General features: G+C 39.8%; 1 protein-coding gene across 1 annotated transcript in view; it reads left to right on the top strand.

The window, feature by feature from the left end:
- The first annotated feature begins 8070 nt into the window (after positions 1 to 8070).
- DNAH11 (dynein axonemal heavy chain 11) overlaps positions 8071 to 17550 on the top strand; it is a 163190-nt gene continuing 153710 nt past the window's right edge. Inside the window, 5 exon segments of the mRNA XM_087750792.1 lie at positions 8071 to 8207; positions 10267 to 10410; positions 14595 to 14791; positions 16190 to 16379; positions 17074 to 17173. Coding sequence (XP_087606918.1) covers positions 10282 to 10410; positions 14595 to 14791; positions 16190 to 16379; positions 17074 to 17173 — 616 coding nt within the window. The 5' untranslated portion in view covers positions 8071 to 8207; positions 10267 to 10281.

The raw sequence follows: 17550 nt of genomic DNA, 5'->3' as shown, positions 1-17550 counted from the left end.
TGCAGCATAGGGTATTAAATCTACATGATGATTTTGAAACAGAAAAATAGTTGATGGTAAAAATGTAAATGTTTTGAAAAAATTCCTTATAAAAAGTTTTGTAGTAATATTTCACTTGTAAATTTTTCTAAAAAAATGGAAAAGGAAAAAAATGAGAGTAACGTTTCCCCACATCTAGTATTTAGAAATTAATTCTGCCAGCAAAGCCTGTAAGGCATTAATTTGACACTTTTACAATGCTGATTTGTATAATTTTTTTGGTGGGTTTGGAACTAAAATCATGTACAAGTTGTTGCCTGCAATAACATTTTGCAAGTAACCTATTAAAATTCCCTTGAGTTTAAAAGGTTTCTTCATTTAATTACTTACAATATAAAGCAGCAATAAATTGTGTTTGAGTGATAATCTCTTCATCAAGAAGAACACTAGAAAGCAAATGCTTCTCAATGGGGAAAGGTTGGCAGCAGCTTCTGGATTTGTGTAATTAAGACCTGGACTTGCTGGTCAGCGTTTCCCAACTGGCAGGCTCCCAGCAGGGAATTAAACCAGCAGATTCTAGCTCAGCACGAATTCTGTGGGGTTGGTTCGGCTCTTGCGAATGGAAGTTACCGTTATTCCTGAACATACCAAAGGAATAACCAAAGGAAAAACTTTTCTAAGGTAAGGAATATGAACAGAAAGGCACAAAAGTAAATAATTATTTTTTTTTTAAAAAGATAATTCAGGTTGAGAGAGAGATAAATCAGAAGTGTCATGATTGTATTGCAGACAGGGAATGAATAGAACAAATAAGTGGAAACCTGAAAGTACTGACTTCAACTCAGAGAAAATATATTGAGCTTTTCTTAGTCAAATGTAAACGGGCTCCTGCATGGTGTTATACTAAAATAACTTTGATGGTATACCAAATTGCTAATTATAATTGTATACTAATTTATTTTTTTTAATACTAAAAAAAATTTCTTTAATACTAAAAGAATTTTGATGGTAAGCCTTACAGTACTTTTGCAGTGAACAAGTAGTGTTATTTCACAAAGGAAGAAATAAATATCAAGAAGACCACTTGCTTGTTCCATCTTCCAAAAGAAGATGGAACTTAAATTTTGTGGCTTCTGGCCTTGTACTGCAAGACAGAATCATCTTTCCTCTTTCCTAGTTGAGACCTAAAATCAATTATCTTTATTGTATGTTTGATGAAATACCTGTTTAAGTCTCATTAACCTCTATTTGAATGCAATGATTCCAATGTCACACAGACTTATTAACTGAAGTCAAACTATGCCATAATTCAAACTGCGTCTGACCAACTAATACGTCGTTATTGCCAAGTTCTGTCGTATCATGGCAGTGGCATATTTATTGTGAATTACAAGATACGTGGAGTTTTGAAGCAGTTTCTAGATTATTGGTAAGAGAGCAGTCCTCCACTTACACAACCACCATTGTGGTACGATATCAGAAAAGGTAACAAAATTTAACGTAAGGACATTGAGGATGAATATGCATATTCCATTTTACCCTTTTAGTCCTTTAAATATGATCATTCTACTCTGTGAAGCAAAGTATAATACCAAAGTGAGAAATTTCTTCTACAACTTTACATTCAGTACCATTGCTATTAATTTAATTACATTTTATATTTATTCCATTAGTTTAATTTTATGTCCAACTAGGCAGCAAGTACTAGGGTGTTGTTTTCTATATGTAAAATTCATAGTTCATATCGAACTTCTTGCTGTCACCTTCACTTCCTTAGGTTTTCCATGTCCCTGCTTCCCGTTCCTTTTCCTTTCCCCAAAGCTACTTGCATCATTTCACGATATCCTGAGACTTGTCAATGCACAGCTAGCATAAGCTATCTGTGCTTGCTAGATAGGGAGAGGACAGCAAGATACCTTTTTTAGCAGAAGTGCTTCACTCCAAAAATTGCTAGAGGTCATTACCAGCAGGTAACTGGTGGTATAATCAGTTGATGTGAATGTGGCTAAAGGCACTTTCTTCAACTAAGCTGGACATTAAACCATCGTGACTGGGGGATTTGGCTAAGTGTGCCTGTTCCATAACACAAGTGGTTTACTATTAACAGGAATGTTGAAAGGTCCCTCATTTTGCTCTGGAATTGCCTGTCTCTTCTCCAGGAGCATTTGGGATAGAAGATTTCTAGTTTGCAAAGGATTTTTAACAGGCTCTGATATTTGGGAATTGCTCAAGTGGAATGTTTCTTCAAATCATTCCACTAGCATTGCTGAGGTATTTTTCTGTCTGGTTTTATTTCAGTTTGTTGGGTGTTTTTTTAGGAAGGATCAAAAATTACCTACTTCTAAATTGCCAGATCAAGGAACGTAGGCATTTCTTTGACTTATATGAGCAACAGTGTGCAATGTAAGATTCATAATATGTAGATTCCAAGCTTTGCCTATCATTTATACTTTTATGTATGGAAAACGCCTAGCCTTGAATGATTTCATAATTTCTTATAATAATGGGTTTTGCACAACTTTTTCATTTAAAAAAAAAAAACAAACCTACAAAAATCATGTCAACCTTTAGAGTTTCCCCTAGGAAGAACCTCTTTCTGTTCTAAAATGAAGTGTATTGGAGACCATAAATATTCAGAGATTTCTTTACCAGCAATACGTTTTACAGCACTTGCAGAATTTTTCACTGTCTCTCTCGCATCTGTCCGCTATGTTGTAACCTCGGTTTCCTAGCCCAGGTTTCCATTAAGACCTCTCTGCTGCATTCTCAAATGCTATGGCTTTTTATCTTAATCATCTCCTGCTTCTTGCTAAAACCACTGCAGAAACACATAAACTGGACAAAAGAAGCACTCTGTCTCAAATATTTAGATTGGAAAACTCTTTTTGGAGTGTATTGGAGTTGAATGAGGTCTCTGTTCCATCCCCAGATATCATGGAAGCGTAGTCCAGGGCAGAGTTTAAAATGAGTATAAATTTGCAGGGCAGAGGTGTTTCTCAAAAAATGCTTGTACTGCTGGTCTGAAATTCTGTCAATTGTTAATTTTTAAGCCGTTTTAGGTTCAATGCATAGTTTTGTATCACTTGTATATATTTTGAAGGAAATTCTTGGGACGAATTCCAGGGAGAACCCAATCTCAAAGCTGGCTGACCTTTTGGTGTTCGCACATTTGCCTAAGTTTTGGAAGATTTTTAAAACAACTAAAAGCAAGCATTAAGAGAAGCATGCTCTCCATAGACCTAGACACGTTCAGATTTTTAAAAACTATAATTGAATTAATGAGGTATTGATTTACTTTCATAGCTCAGTTTACTGACTTAAACTACTATGATAGGTAACGTGTGTGTCTGCTGAATGATGCATATGCGTCTTTCAGGAGCTACTTGAAAGGTTTTTGAGTTTGTCCATCAACAAGTATGTAAGACACTATCCTCTTTTTGCCTCCTTTTAGTCAGTTCTACTTCAGTCTTACAAATACACATCCTCTACTTACAGTTTTAAAAATCTAGGGAACTAATACATAAAATTACACAGATAGGTGCAACAAAGCCAAGAAAGTCAAAGCCAGACCAAGTGAATTAACGTTTTCTGGGCACATATTTTACTTTTATCTTGTTACAATTTTTACTTGGGCATGCCAGATCTTCATCACCTTCTTTTGTCAGTTCCTAACAGGAAAATTCCATAACTAGATGTGGAAGAAGTGTTTATTTAAAGGAAAAAAAGGTAGCTAGAGCATACACAGGGTTCTGGCTGATGTACCTTTTCCCCCTAAAGTCTTAGGTTTTTATTGACAGCTGTCATTAAAGCTTACTGCTGCTGGTAAAGGGAAAACAAGTCAAAATAATTGAAGGAGGCAAGAATTACTTGAGAGTGGGATGAGAGCGATGATAAAATACCTAATCAGCAGAAAAAAGGGTGATATAAAAGAGTACATTACAAAAGAGGAGACTAAAGAACAGGAACAAACCTGAATGGGATCTAAAGTGATAATAGAGGAGTAGGAAAAGTAGTTGTTCCCATTTTGAGCTAGAAAGAGATGGAGAATAAGTAGGTTTGTCCCTTTGCAAATACACATTTTTTTATACTTTTGACTTTTGAAACAACACTGGTCATGCAAACTGTGCAGGCAGCTTCTTTCTCTCTTGCTGAGCAGCAGAAGTGACTGAGTACTCAGTAGATTCACTACTAAAAGTTCTTTAAAAGTGGAAATCGTTGTTAGTGTTTATTTTTCTAAACTGCTGGATTTGCAGGCATAGTGGATTAGTTAAAAGTAGACTCCCCTGGGAGCTGTGCACAAACATAGTCAATGTCAGTCATCCTGGATCTGTTACCATCTGTTTACATTAAGACAGGCAATCAATTTTTACAGGCTGTCATAAAACAGAAAGATTTTTCTACTTACATAGGAAAAATTCAATTTCCCTCAGCTTTTTTCCCCTCCTCTTTTATAGCAGCGTGAAACTACACAGAAATCAAGTTGGTAACCTTGATGGAATAAAAATACTCTAAATGGTAAGAGCTTAAGACATGAAATAGCAATACATTTAAGCTCCTGCTCTTAAACATGGGCAGAACCGATTTCACTATCTTCCAACATCAACTTACTGGAAAAGTTCAAACGATGTAAATCAGATGTATTATGGTCAATATGGCTTTCTCATTAAACACAATCCACGCTTCTGCATTAACACTTATAAATTTCACTTCTGTTGAACTAAATGCATGAAGCCTCTTCTGAAACTAATATTGAAACCTTTGGGTAGCCTTCTCTTTTTACGCTTTAAGCTTTCAAAACTTGTTTGCCATTGTGGATCACCTAGAAACCACTCTGATTGCTTTTTATTATTGCTATTTAGCCAGTAATAATGAAGGATCGCACCTTTGCTCTTCCTTTAGTTATGACTGTACAATAGCCTCTATCTTCTGTTTGTTTTAGCACAGTAGTCTGTTACCACACTGTTAGAACAAAATTTCTTAGTCATTTAAGAACTCTAGTCTGTATTAGATTGCTATCTAATTAATTGGCGGTAGCTGACTGATCACCCAGTAGCATGCATGTGAAAAGCAGAGAGCTGGAAAGCAATGGAGTATGTAACAAGCCAATATGTAGAGGCATTACCTGCAAAAATGCTAAATTTAATCCTCTCTATTTGGTCTCTTCCATTCTTCCAAGTTCTGCACATGGCCTGCAGAAAAAATTAATTATCCTTGGTCTTGAGAAGATGTCTGGCAAATACACAGGAACACACGCAGTGAAAAAAGTTAGCTGAGACAAGTATTTATTGCAACCAAGCCCCGCCAGTTGAACAGCAATGATGTTTTGAGGAAAAACAAAAGTGAAATTTATTGGGGAAAATTATAACATTTCAAATGTGTCACAGGATCAGGGAAGGAATTTTGGGGGATTACCTTTTTGTCATATTGAGGAAATGAAAATTCATGTATCACAATAACGTGTATGAATTCCTCCATTTAAATGACTTCACAGAACATCCCGTGTAATCTCTCAGCTAGCCAAAGCTTTCTACAAAGGTTCTACAAACAGGAGTTTATAATAAGGATCAGAAAATTACTTTCTGAAGGTGCCAATCCTTTTCATTTCAGAGATCAAAAGCTTCTATTCAACTACTTCATTGAGATCTTAGGGATTGATATCTATTTCATGTACATCAAGTCAACTCTTACCTTATGTCCCTCAAGATTTAAGATTATGATATCAAATTACTGTTGAATTTGTCTGTTAATCATCTGTTAATTGTCCTTCTGACTGGCCAACAGAGAGATTCAAATATCCACCCTACAGACCTTGTTGAATATGTCTATTCATTATGCTGTAGCTGCAACAGCTAACAAAAAAAATTGTGTTGAAGCTTTCAACCAAACCCTTGCTGAATTGCACTGCTGGAAGACCTTCTGCTTTGCTGAACTACTTGAGACAAGATTTAAAAAAACAAAAGGATTATCAGCAAAGAATAAGGCAAATAAAACCTGAGGAAAATTTCTCTCAGTTGCCAAGGTTACAGAAGAAGTCAGTAAGATACTTAGGGTCAATCTTTTGGATTTTTACCCCTCACTTAATAGTAGAATTATTTTATTTTCTTTAAAGAATCTTGCACTTGGTTTCCCCTCAAGGACATGGGGAAATTACTTGCCTTCAACAGATAGATAGATAGATAGATTGACAGATAGATAGATGGATGGATGGATGGATGAGACTTTTTCACCAGTGCCCGTTTAAGTTTGTAGACTGCTCTGGATGTGACCCAAGAGGCAGGTTGGTTTGTCTGTGGGGAAGCCTTGAAAAACCCCTGCACTTTTACAAGGACATCTATTTTCTCTGCCACTCTGCAATCCCAGAAAAGAGAAGTAGATCAAGCTTGGCAGTGAGGAGCTATATTGCACAGATCGATGGCTCCAAAGAGCAAGAGAAGTTGAAAGAAAAGACTTCTCTTGCTGTTTTCTTGAGAGAGGTGGAAAGTGCTCTAAAAGTTGCTTACGTGCTAAGTGTTGACCAAATGAAGCATGAAAAGCAAACGGATGGCACTGGCGAGAGAGCCAAACTCCAAGCCCTAGCAACAGTGCTGAACTCCGGCTGGCCCCGTCAGAGGGGGAAGTAATCCCCTTTTCTAAGAACATGAGGACAAAGGTGCTCACACAAAAAGAAACTAGGGAAAGAAATGTAACATCCCTGGTGCTGCAGAAGAATGACAGAAAAATTCATCGAGGAGCACTACGGTTTCGTGCACAAAGTGAGAAGGCAAGCCAGCTCCAAAGGTCTGTTGGGCAGCAGGCTGGCACGCGGTGGATTGCTGTCACTAGGCGTTACCTCGCTATTTTTGCTCAACTTTTGGGAGAGCTTTACACACGGCAGAGCAGGGCTCTGTGCAGACAGAGCTTTGCCCACCTACAGGTACTGGTTTCTAGGGTACGTTGGTAGTAGAGCTCAACTCATAGTCAACATTTTGTTTTTCCTAGATGCAATCTGTTTGTTTTTTTTTTTTTCTTTTTGCAAAGACTTCCATGATGACAGAGGTCTTCTAGATGCCCATGCCAAGAGCACACACATATTTTATAAGGGTGTTGTTGCATTAGTCATATGGGGAAATCAACTTTTTCTGAAATGGGTAGCCATCTACAGCGGTGCTCTACAGTTTGGCTGACCAGCAGGTTGGCTGACTGCTGTTAAGAGGCAGAGGAATGAGCAGTCTCTAAGTGCCAAACTGAAGAAACCTCAGAGAGAAATCATTGTCACACACCAAATAAAACTGGCTTTCTTTGCAGCTGACATAATGGATGTTTTTCTCAAGCATCTACAGATTTTTTGCTTTCACTGGGTTGAAAACATATATTCTGCAAATATTGGTATTTTGTTTGTGCTTAATCAGATACAATTAGCCAGCTTTAGCAGCTGTGGAGTTGGGAAGGCAAAACTAGTGACCTGTTTCTTCTTCCTTCGTCAAAAAGCAACGCAAGAAGCAGTTTTAAATCGCAATAGGAAATATTTACTGAGCAGAAAGTGTAACTTCAGAAAACAGCTGTCCTCACACGGCTGCATAAGAGGCAGTTACTTTTCGCACGACCTGAAGTTTAACTAAGAACTGCCCAAATAAAGTCACAATAGCTACGACGCTCCCTGTGCAGGAGCAGGGCCCGGTGGGACGCGTCCCGGGGGACGCAGTGGCGCTGGGCCCCGAGTGGGAACCGGACATTTGTGGTCTCTTTTCTTTCTAACAGCTTCCATCTGACGGGCTGTCCTGGCATCCCCAGGGCATGCCGGGGAGCAAGTATGGGCAGGCAGCAAACAGTTAATTTATGGCAGTTTTGTAAACATTTGCGAGGGGGGATGCTGAGGCAGGGACCCGTGTTTCATACGTTCCCGGCGGCGGTGACGGAGGTGGCGGCGGGGGGGCGATGATGTGTAAGTGTTGCTCCATAAGGAGCCGATGCTGTAAGCGATCACGAATTCCTTCGAATCCGGCCGCCGGTACCCTCCTCCCCCGCCCCCTCCCGCGGGGGCTCCGCCGCCCGCCCCCGGGGCTGCCGCAGGCGGCGGCCGGGCTGGGCCGCCCCCCTCAGCCGGCGGAGGGAGCGGAGCGGCGCGGAGCGGCGCAGCCCCCCGAGCTCCGCAGCCCCCCGAGCTCCGCGCCCGCCCTCGGCGGCGCAGGTGGCGGCAGCGGGCGGGGGCCCGGGGACCGCCATCCCAGGGAGGGGGGACGCGGTGAGCGGTAAGTGCGGGGCGGCGAGGGTTAACTGCGCCGCGGGGGAATACATCGCCGCGGCGCGGGCAGCGCCCGGTGCCCTCACCGCGCCTCCGAGAGGCGGTCCCGGCCGGGGCCGGGGCCGGGGCCGGGGCCGGGGCCGGGCGGCGGAGCCCCCCCGCGCCGCCGTCCCGCGGGAGGCAGCGGCCGGGCAGCGCCGGCAGCCGCCGCGGGTGCCTCCTGCCGGCCCGCGGGGGAGCGCGGCGGGCGGGTGGTGGGCTTTTCCCCGGGAATTTAGAAGGTTTTTGTTGTTCCCCCGCCCAGTGTGAACAGTGGGAGAAAGCAGCAGGTTTGTGATTCTTTTTTCAGTTCCGAGGGTTGTGTTATTGTGAAAGTCTGAAGAGCGCAGCGACCAGCAGCGAAGACGGTGAGAACGTCGTCTCTCAATGAAAGCTAGTTTCAGCCCGAAACAAAAAAGTCGTTCTTCTTTTTTTTTTCTGGGGGATGGGGGATAGACAAAACCTCAAGCTGATTCCAAATTCTTGGTTTGACCAGCAGGCTCAAAAATTAACTGTTCATGTAACTCTTCCTTGGATCACCGCGAGGCTGCACTTGTATCTCTTCTCAAATAAGCTGAATACATTTTAAGAATAGTTTAACTTTGTGGTAAAATCCAAGGGGTTGAAATGCTGATCCGTTACAGTGGCAGTCTTCCTCCCATCCTCTCCTTCCTTCTCCTCCCTTGAATGTATGTGGTTTTGAAGATCTTCTGTGCCATTTACTTTGACAGAAGTCATTGGTTTGTCCTCTGCTGTACTGGCTCAGTGGTGTCTGTGTTGAGAGCTGTGAGGACTGTGTGAAGCTTCATCCTGGTTAAAATGCTTTGTGGCAAATGAGTTGTTTTCATTAATGTAGTGTCCGACCAGAAAATCTGTGAAAGCTTTAGTTGTGCATTGCATAGCTCCCTTTCTCCCCCCTCTCCTATTGATGAAATTGGGCTTGCGCTATGGCCAGGACTCTTGCTGTTTCTTACCTCTAGTTGCTGATCTATGCCAGGAGCATGCTGACCTTCTCTGAGGGGATTATTCCTCTGCTGAGGAGCTGCCTCAGTCCCTATTAGCCCTCTGCCTGCTGGCATTCAGTGGGCTACAACCTAACCATAAGGTTCGCTTAATGCTATATGCACTTCTTGGTGTGCCGGAGTGAACTGAGCTCTTGTCAGCGTGGTCCCAGGCTGCAGCCAGTTCAGCCTGTGCTCAGTTATGGCTTTTAACTTTTTCAGGTAACATAAAAGTATTTTGCTTCAATGAAAATTCAGAGTCTGTATTTCTGAGCAAGCAGTGAAATTCACAGTAACATGCACAGCTGCCAAGTCATGAAATACAGAGCTCTGGCAAACAAGATTTTGAAGAGTTAGTTTATTTTTGGACATGAATACGTAACTTATGGTGAGATTATGCTGTCAGAAATATTCTTTTGGTTCCCACTAACTTAAGAAGGAATCATGTGTACAGAGTTGAACAGAGTTAGATCTGTGGCAGTCTCATCTGCTGTCCTAAAATGCAACCTCACTGGAGTCTGGAAGCGTGACCCTGATTCTGTATCTGTTAGCTACAAAGCAGGCTCTCTGGAAGATGAGAATGTACGGCTTTTTGGCAGAGCAGAGAGAATATAGATGACTAAATGCAATTAGGTATATTGAAATACGGTACTGATGAAAGGTGGTGTGGAGTATCCAGGGAGAGTTTTCAAAAGGTGATTTGCATGGTCATATTTCCAAGCCCAAAGGCTTGGAAAAGGTCAATGCACATCCATAGGGAAGCTGGAAAAGCAGGTTTAGGAGGAAGACTAAGGTGTATAGGTGCTCTGGAAAACATTCTTTGGATTTGCAACTTGCCTGTTTATGTACCTTGCTTTCTCCATGCAGTCCCAACAAAACATGCTGAGAATTTGACTTCTATGATGCATCAGTTGTTGGGAGAGGTCTGATGGGCAGCACAGGCTCCCCTCATCTTCTTTACTCTCTCTAAACAGTAGTGCAACAGTGACATTATCAAACTGATAACCTGCATCTTACTTGCTTCAGGTGCCACGTGAGGTGATGCAGAAAGCTGTCAGTGCTATGAGGAAGACCACAGAATGCCTTGGAACGGAGACCAACAGAAAGGACCTTCAGTTGGGGAAGCTGTCTCAAACACCACTCAAGCATACAGTAGCACTCATAGAAGAGGTATTTATAGCCAAATACTTGTAACTGAGCAGCAAAAACAAGGATGAGGTTTTAACTGGCACCAGAGACAACTGATGCAAAATAAGTCTTATGAAAGGAAAAAAGTGACTCCTTAAAAAAAGTAGCTACTCCACTCTCTATAGGCTCCTCAGAGATGGCTTGTTGCTGGAGGCTTAGTTCTGTGTAGCATGTCACTCTTGCTTTCTGTTGCTTTTGTATAGTGGATGTGACTGCTGTCATCTGAATTGTTTGCAGCCCAAAATGTATATTCTTTCCTGTGCTCAGGTTTCTAGAGCCATCCTCGCTGCAGTGATAGGTGGTGTACTTCTTGTCCAGTATATGTCATTGTGAAAGATGAGGGATGAGTCACTTCCCTTGTGGGCAGTGATGACTAACTGCCTCTCCTTCGGGAGCCATGACATGGTGAAGCTACCACACCAGCAGTTAGACACACAGGGAATCGTCACCTCAAATCGACTCTCTGCTGACTATATGGTGTAAAAACAGTTTATTAAGTCACATGATTAAAGGCTTTTACAGCTCATAAAGGAGGAAAGCTCATAAGAAGGTAGTAAGAAACAGAAGTAGTATTTAGTTTTCTACCAGCTTTCCTAACATGGTGCTGCTTCTGAAATGTAAATCATAAGAGATTCCGTATACAGGGTTTCAAAACTTGCCTTATAAGAGTTATTAGGATTAAGCTACAAAAACAAGTACTTACATGAGATATTCTTAAAGAATAAGGCATAAGTAATTAAATTCATATATGTGCAATTTCTTTTAGTGTACATGTCTTAAAGTTGCATAGAAACCTCTTGCTTTATTAAGATCACTGTGTAGTAGACACTCAGAATTAGGGCTGGATACAAAATGTCTGTTTTATTTGTCTTGTAAAAGTTCTGTGAATAAAATGAAATATTTCATTTTGAAGTGTAGCTGAGTCTACATGAATATCTTGAAGAAAAAAGTGCAGAGAGACTGTAGTCCAGATCAGACTCTTACCTTTGCAATAAAAATTCCCTTAAAATTGCATTTGAAGCTCTACTTTAAACCAATGGTGGATCTATGCTTGGTACAAGAAGGCAATGTCATGGATTTAAAAGTGTGGTACTGTTCTTTCCAGGTCCTGAGTCATGCCTGTGGGCGTGACCCTGATCATCTGGGACTCTTTCCCAAAATTTTGAGAAGCGTTGGCTCATCAAAATGACATGTTTTTAAATGGAAATACTCTAGTTCTGAGTAAATTTTTGTAATTACAGATCCAGGATCAAATTTTAGATTGAGGAAGATATGAATATAGTGGTTCATGTCCATAGCTGGGATTCAGGAAACTCAAATTTAAGACCAGGACAGCCAAACAGGTTTCACAGAACAATTTTACTTGTTACTCCTGCATTTCTATGAAAAATTGATGTTTCAAGAAGGGAATAAATGTGTGCCATTTATGCCACAGTATTACAGATACTGTGTATAAATACTGATGGACAATGACAAAAAGAATAGTTTTCACCTTCTTGTCTTTTAGTACTTTGTTAGCAGCAACCAGATTTCAGGCTGGTCATTATCTCAGTGGTTTGATCTTGAGAGACAGCGGTTATGAATAGGGGCAGGGATAGAACCGCAACTCTCCTGCCGAGACGGAAATCTCTGCCTGATTGAAGCCCATGACAAAACTCCCATCAACTTCAAAGGAGAAGGATTTCAAGCACAGCAACCTGAATGCATCCGAAATCCACTGTTGGGCAGTTTGGAAAGGTCAAGGTCTTTTTCAAAGATTAGTAAGGAAGAGAAAAAGACTGAGAGCAAATCGTGACTAGCATAAAGAAAAGAGAAGAGGAAGCTGACAACTAAGTTCACAGTTCATTGCTAAATCTGTGTTTATTAAGGAAGCTGTTTTTTGTGAAACCTGATACAGGCATTCAGCTGGCTTGGGTATTTCTGCTTAAAATGAGAATGGGATTATTTCTGCTTTGGTGTGATGTTGTGGAAACAAATATCTAAGATTTGGTTGTCACAAACAGTATCTGTAGCACTATTGTGCCTGTTTACTTAACTAGCATATTCTGCAGAGAGAAGTCAAAATTTTCCAGCAGTAGCACCTGCTGACGTTTTTAACTTAAATATCTCATAACTTCCAGTCTCCATGTGTTGCTCATCTGTGGCATAAAAAAAATAGTCTTCAGCAAAAAGTGCTTAAAAATTTATTTTAAAATTAAAATATTTTAAAACCTTTTGCAAAAGAGAGACTAAATGAGAAATGAAAGTTTAGAGATTTTTACATTAATTTAGTGCTTGATCAGAATATATACAAGGAGTTTCATTTATAGCCTTGATATTTAAATCTAGTCTCTAAGCTCCAGTGACATCTCATACCCTGACTTCAGTGTTCAACAACAGAAAAATAACCCCCAAAATTTCAGTTTTGCTCTTCTTTATCATGCTGGAGCAAACCCAAACCCTATCAGATTTATGAAGTTCGTGAAGTTTAAGGGGTTTATTATGTTAAGGGAGTATAATTTCCTTCATAAAGCCACAAATTAACTCATTAAATTAATGTCTGCCTTACGAGGGAGCATACAAGCAGTGTAAAGCATGCTCTCTTCATGGATGAGATGGAAACTGGCCCGAGTGAGAGATCTCAGGAAGGCTTTTAGGAGGGGAGGAAAGGCTGCCATGGGAGCAGGGCTCCACTGCTCTGAAGCAGCTGGCGGTGCTCAGGTGCAGGCTTCAATGGAGTGTGAGCTTCAAAGTGCTGAAGAAACCATTTGTTACTTTATCAGGGCCTAATAAATTAGGTCTTGGGAGAGGGATGATGGTTATAACAGATAAACAGAAATGCTGTGTTGCTCATCCTAGCTTCTCTAGCTATTTTTCTATTTTTGCCCACTTGCTTACACATCACAGTTGAGTAATAATTGCAAAGCAGCAGGTATGCTGAGGCTGCTCTTGTGCTATTCATGTCTTCACTGTCAAAACAAGCAAAACTGAACCCTAAAACTGAACCTCAAGTTTGTCACTATTTGTGCAAGAGCAGGCTTGCATCACTATTTTCCTTATTGCTTCCCTTTCTGCTATTTTTCAGTTTCTTGTTTGTAAATCACTCTGGCACAGAGAGGAGTAAATGGGACATGGTATGGATGTAGCAGCACATCTTTAGCTGCACTAGACCCTAAAACTCAGTTCATAGCAAGGGTCCATCTCCCTGAACTCTGTAACTGAAAGGTTACTCGTCAATTTTGATGTTTGGCAATAAAATACTTTGAGCCTTATGAGGGCCTGAAGTGACTGAAGTCCATATACTGATGAAGACATTCCTCCAAGAAGCTTACTGGTGTGAAGTTTTAATTAATCTGTCTATGGCTTGGACCTGATTCAGCAAAGTACTTTGATTTGAGCATGTACTTAATTTTAAGTGTCATGATGAATAATAACATACTTCAAGTTCCTACATGCTTTCCTGAGCAGAACTCTGTACTTACATGGTTTAAGAAACAATGTGGAGAGAAGTTAGGAAATGTTTACGTACTGAAAGAAGATGAAGGATTTAAAATAAACTGGAAGAAAATTCATAATCAGCGTTATGCATTTGCATCACAGAAAAAATATCTTTCCAAAGGATATCACAGGTGTCTATTTCTAGGAAATAATTTTAAATATGCGCTTATAGCCTGCGAGTAAACCGGCTTTAAATGGTATATATTAGTGGCTATTAAACCACAGAAAGGAGGGTTTGTGCTACTAACAGGATTTGTCTCTCCTGTTAGGAAAATACTGGGTATAGGTGATATGAAACTATGCCTGCTCCGTTCTCCCCTTACTCCCAATCTGTTTCTATTTTTTGAGTTAAGGGAGGGAGGGAGGAGAGAGGTAATAAAAGTCGTGTAAACTTCTTCTGAGTTTCTGAAGCTGCTCAGTATTCATTTTCAGCTGACTGAGAAGTCATACTGTCTCAAAACATAACTTCCATCAACAGTACAATTTGACTGAGATTCAAGTACATATTTATGTTGATAGAAAAAGAAAATATAAAGCTGGTTTTGATTCAAATAGTCATGAGTTTGAGAAGTGTGGCCTGGCTTAGCTTGTTCGTCTCAGATTTAAAGAAGCAGTTTGCAGTATGTCACCAACAGCCAAGTTACTGTTAATACTGATTTGTAATGTTACTTCTTCTGCTTCACCTCCAGGCATTAGTGCCTATTCTAAGCAATAAGGAAAACCATACGTCCTGGCCAGGTTGCGTTTCCCAAGATGTGGAGGATCATGTGGAAATCATGAAAAATAAAACACAAATGATGAAAGGACTGATGTCAGGAAGAACCCATCTTCTCATTCACACAGTTGCAGCAAAGACTGACTTGCATCAAATATATGCTGAAAATAAGTACGGAAAGACTATTGTGTGACCTATGCAACACGGGGGGGAGGGAAAGGGACAAAAAAAGCGCACTGCTTTTGGTGGTTTTTAGTCTCAGGTGTAAACTGGCAGTAAATTGCATTAACAAGAAAGTAATTAAATACTTAGTGTTCCAAACATAATGTTTTTATTACTCCATTTTTCTAACCATTAAAAGGTATTTCAAAGTATTTTATGTGCAATTAATGTATTTTAAACACTGTAATTGCTCTGTCATATGAAAACATGAATTTCCAAGAATTTATATTTTGGGTTTATTAATTTCAAAGGCAAGACTTAAGCTGTCTGTAGAGTGACCATGATTTTGAATCACATGAAGCTATACTTCCAGAGTACAAAATAGGGTTATTCTGTAGAATTACCTTTTAAATGTGTTTCCAATAGATTGCATTTCTCTGGTGCCTTGAGTGTTTAATGTGAACTGAACTCTTATCATAAAAGGCGTCTTATTGTTTTCGATGAGGTTAGTACTAATCTCAAACGATGGCGTCAAAAAGGAGTGTGGCGCTAATCATTGGGATGTGCATCTGTTACCGATAGAAACAGCAATGATATGAGCTATGTCCCAGAGAACTCACAATTTAAGTAAATGAAAGGCTTGATTTCAGTTAGGACTGACTGTGTACAGAGATGATTGATAGTCAGTTGTTGGGTAAGCGAAGATTTATAATCCTGCCAATAATAAATGATTTTTAATGCCCTGGTCAGGGTCAGCTCCTTGCTGTATGTCATGGCAGTGAAGCAGGTGTGCCAGGCAGAATAGTGTAAGTAAGTTTGGAGATAAAACTGAGGCACAACAGATGAATTAGCTTAAATGAAAGGACTGAAGGGGAAAAAATAGAGTGTGAAAGGGAGAATGTAAACTTTAATGTTCCATTAATATTTTATTAAAATGCTTTGCTCTGTATAGTTAGTTCCTCTTTTTGTAAACACTGGCAAAGTGTAATAAAAATATATTAAATAAAATCTATTTAATATTTATGTTAACGATTAGCATTCATTCAAAGACCAAATTACCACATAACTTACCTATTAGAAAATTAAACAGTAAAAAGCAGATTTTTCACATCTGGAATAATTGCAAGCAACCATTCAAAGGATCTGCTGCCAATAATTTCTGAGAGGGTGTTTGGCTGTGGTTCTGAATAGTGAATGCATACGGAAGTGTGATCTGTGTCTTCATAAATGGCCTTTTTAGCTCTGTCTTCAGGGATTTTTCTTATGATTTTCCTCTTATCAGAACTAAATTCTGAATTTCAGTGTTGTTCATGCCTAAATGTAAAGGGAAGTGAGGGGAGAAGAGCTCTGTACTACCACACTACAGTACTTGCTTCGAAATTCAGGGGCTTTTTTCGTATTTTGCAGACAAGATCCTCATTCCAGGGCAGTACTACATGCCATCGAATCAATGGTTATTCGGTGGTCACATCAGATTCATGACACCATGGATAGGGATTCTGCTGAACCTCTTCTGCGTGGCTTTCATCCAGACCCCCAAACTGAGCTGAACTTCTGGAAAACAAGAAAAGACAATATTTTATATACAAATAAGCAAGTAAGTGATTTCAGATATTATTGTAAACATCAAGGAGAAATTTTCTTTTGGTTTGCTTTTCCCCATGCACTCTGAAAAATGTGACACCAATCAGACTTTGCATAAGTTACCAAAGAAAAACAGAGTTGAACGTTAGAGGACAGTGAAAGTGATAAAGGGCTACGTAGCTGTAAGGGATTCTGCTGTTCTTGTCCATCTCTTCTAAATTTCTTCCCATGACATTTCTCAAACTGGAGAAAAGGAGGTTGAGAACAAAGTTTTTATTTGGGAAAATATTGCCAAATTTGGCTATAAAACTGATACTGTTGTTTAATGATAATAATCATAGCTTGTTACAAGTGAAACAGCTCTTTTTAATTGAAAAAGATATGCAAGATTAGTATTAGTCCAAATATGAAATGTTGTTGGGAGGTGTGTTTAATCCTCTGCTGCTTCTGTGCTTCTTGTTAGCGATGTTGCCGTGTCAGGTAAGTGAAAATTATGAAGAGCCCAGTTCATTCCCCGCTGAAAGCTTTTGGGGCCTTTCCATGGATTTCAGCTGGTATGGATCAGCCTTTATCTGCTAGTAGACCTGAGACATAGTTATTCATTAATTCTCTGAGTGCAACTGTAAGTTGCCTGAATTCTCCCTTCTACTCTTTCGACAGGTGACCATGATCTTTAATTGGTTTCTTTCTTCTTTGCTAAATTACAGCTTCAGAGTCCTGTTGTTCAAAAAATTATTAAGATCTTAAAAGCCAAAGAAAGCAGCTATTATTCTGCTTCTTAGGACATTTTCAAGGAAGTAGAAGATGGTAAGGGTAGAGTGAATGAGATGTGTATTTTGTCTGTGCTTAGATGTGTGTATTACAGAATAATCTATGATTTGTCTTGACATAAGTCATGATGGTGAGTTATATCAGGGCTGCAGGGGCATACACATGTTAAATCAAGCTCCTTTGTGTGCTGAACTGGCTCGTTATTTGGGTTTTTTTTTAAACTTTATGTGGATACCTTTCCTGTCATAAAAATAGGTGAGAGATATAGCAGTAGCAAAATCAATTAGTATGTGCATTTTTTCAGCATCGTTTTTGATTCCTGAGCTGCAGTAAGTCTGTGGATAGATAAATTCTACTGCTAAAAGAAATTAAATAAGGCAGTTAGCAATAAAGAAATATTTAGCTAATATACT

Source organism: Nipponia nippon, unplaced genomic scaffold (genome assembly GCF_047370975.1).
Source record: "Nipponia nippon isolate SJK-2023a ecotype South Korea unplaced genomic scaffold, ASM4737097v1 scaffold_1, whole genome shotgun sequence".
Lineage (NCBI taxonomy): Eukaryota > Metazoa > Chordata > Aves > Pelecaniformes > Threskiornithidae > Nipponia > Nipponia nippon.
This window is presented reverse-complemented; position numbering and strand designations above follow the sequence as displayed.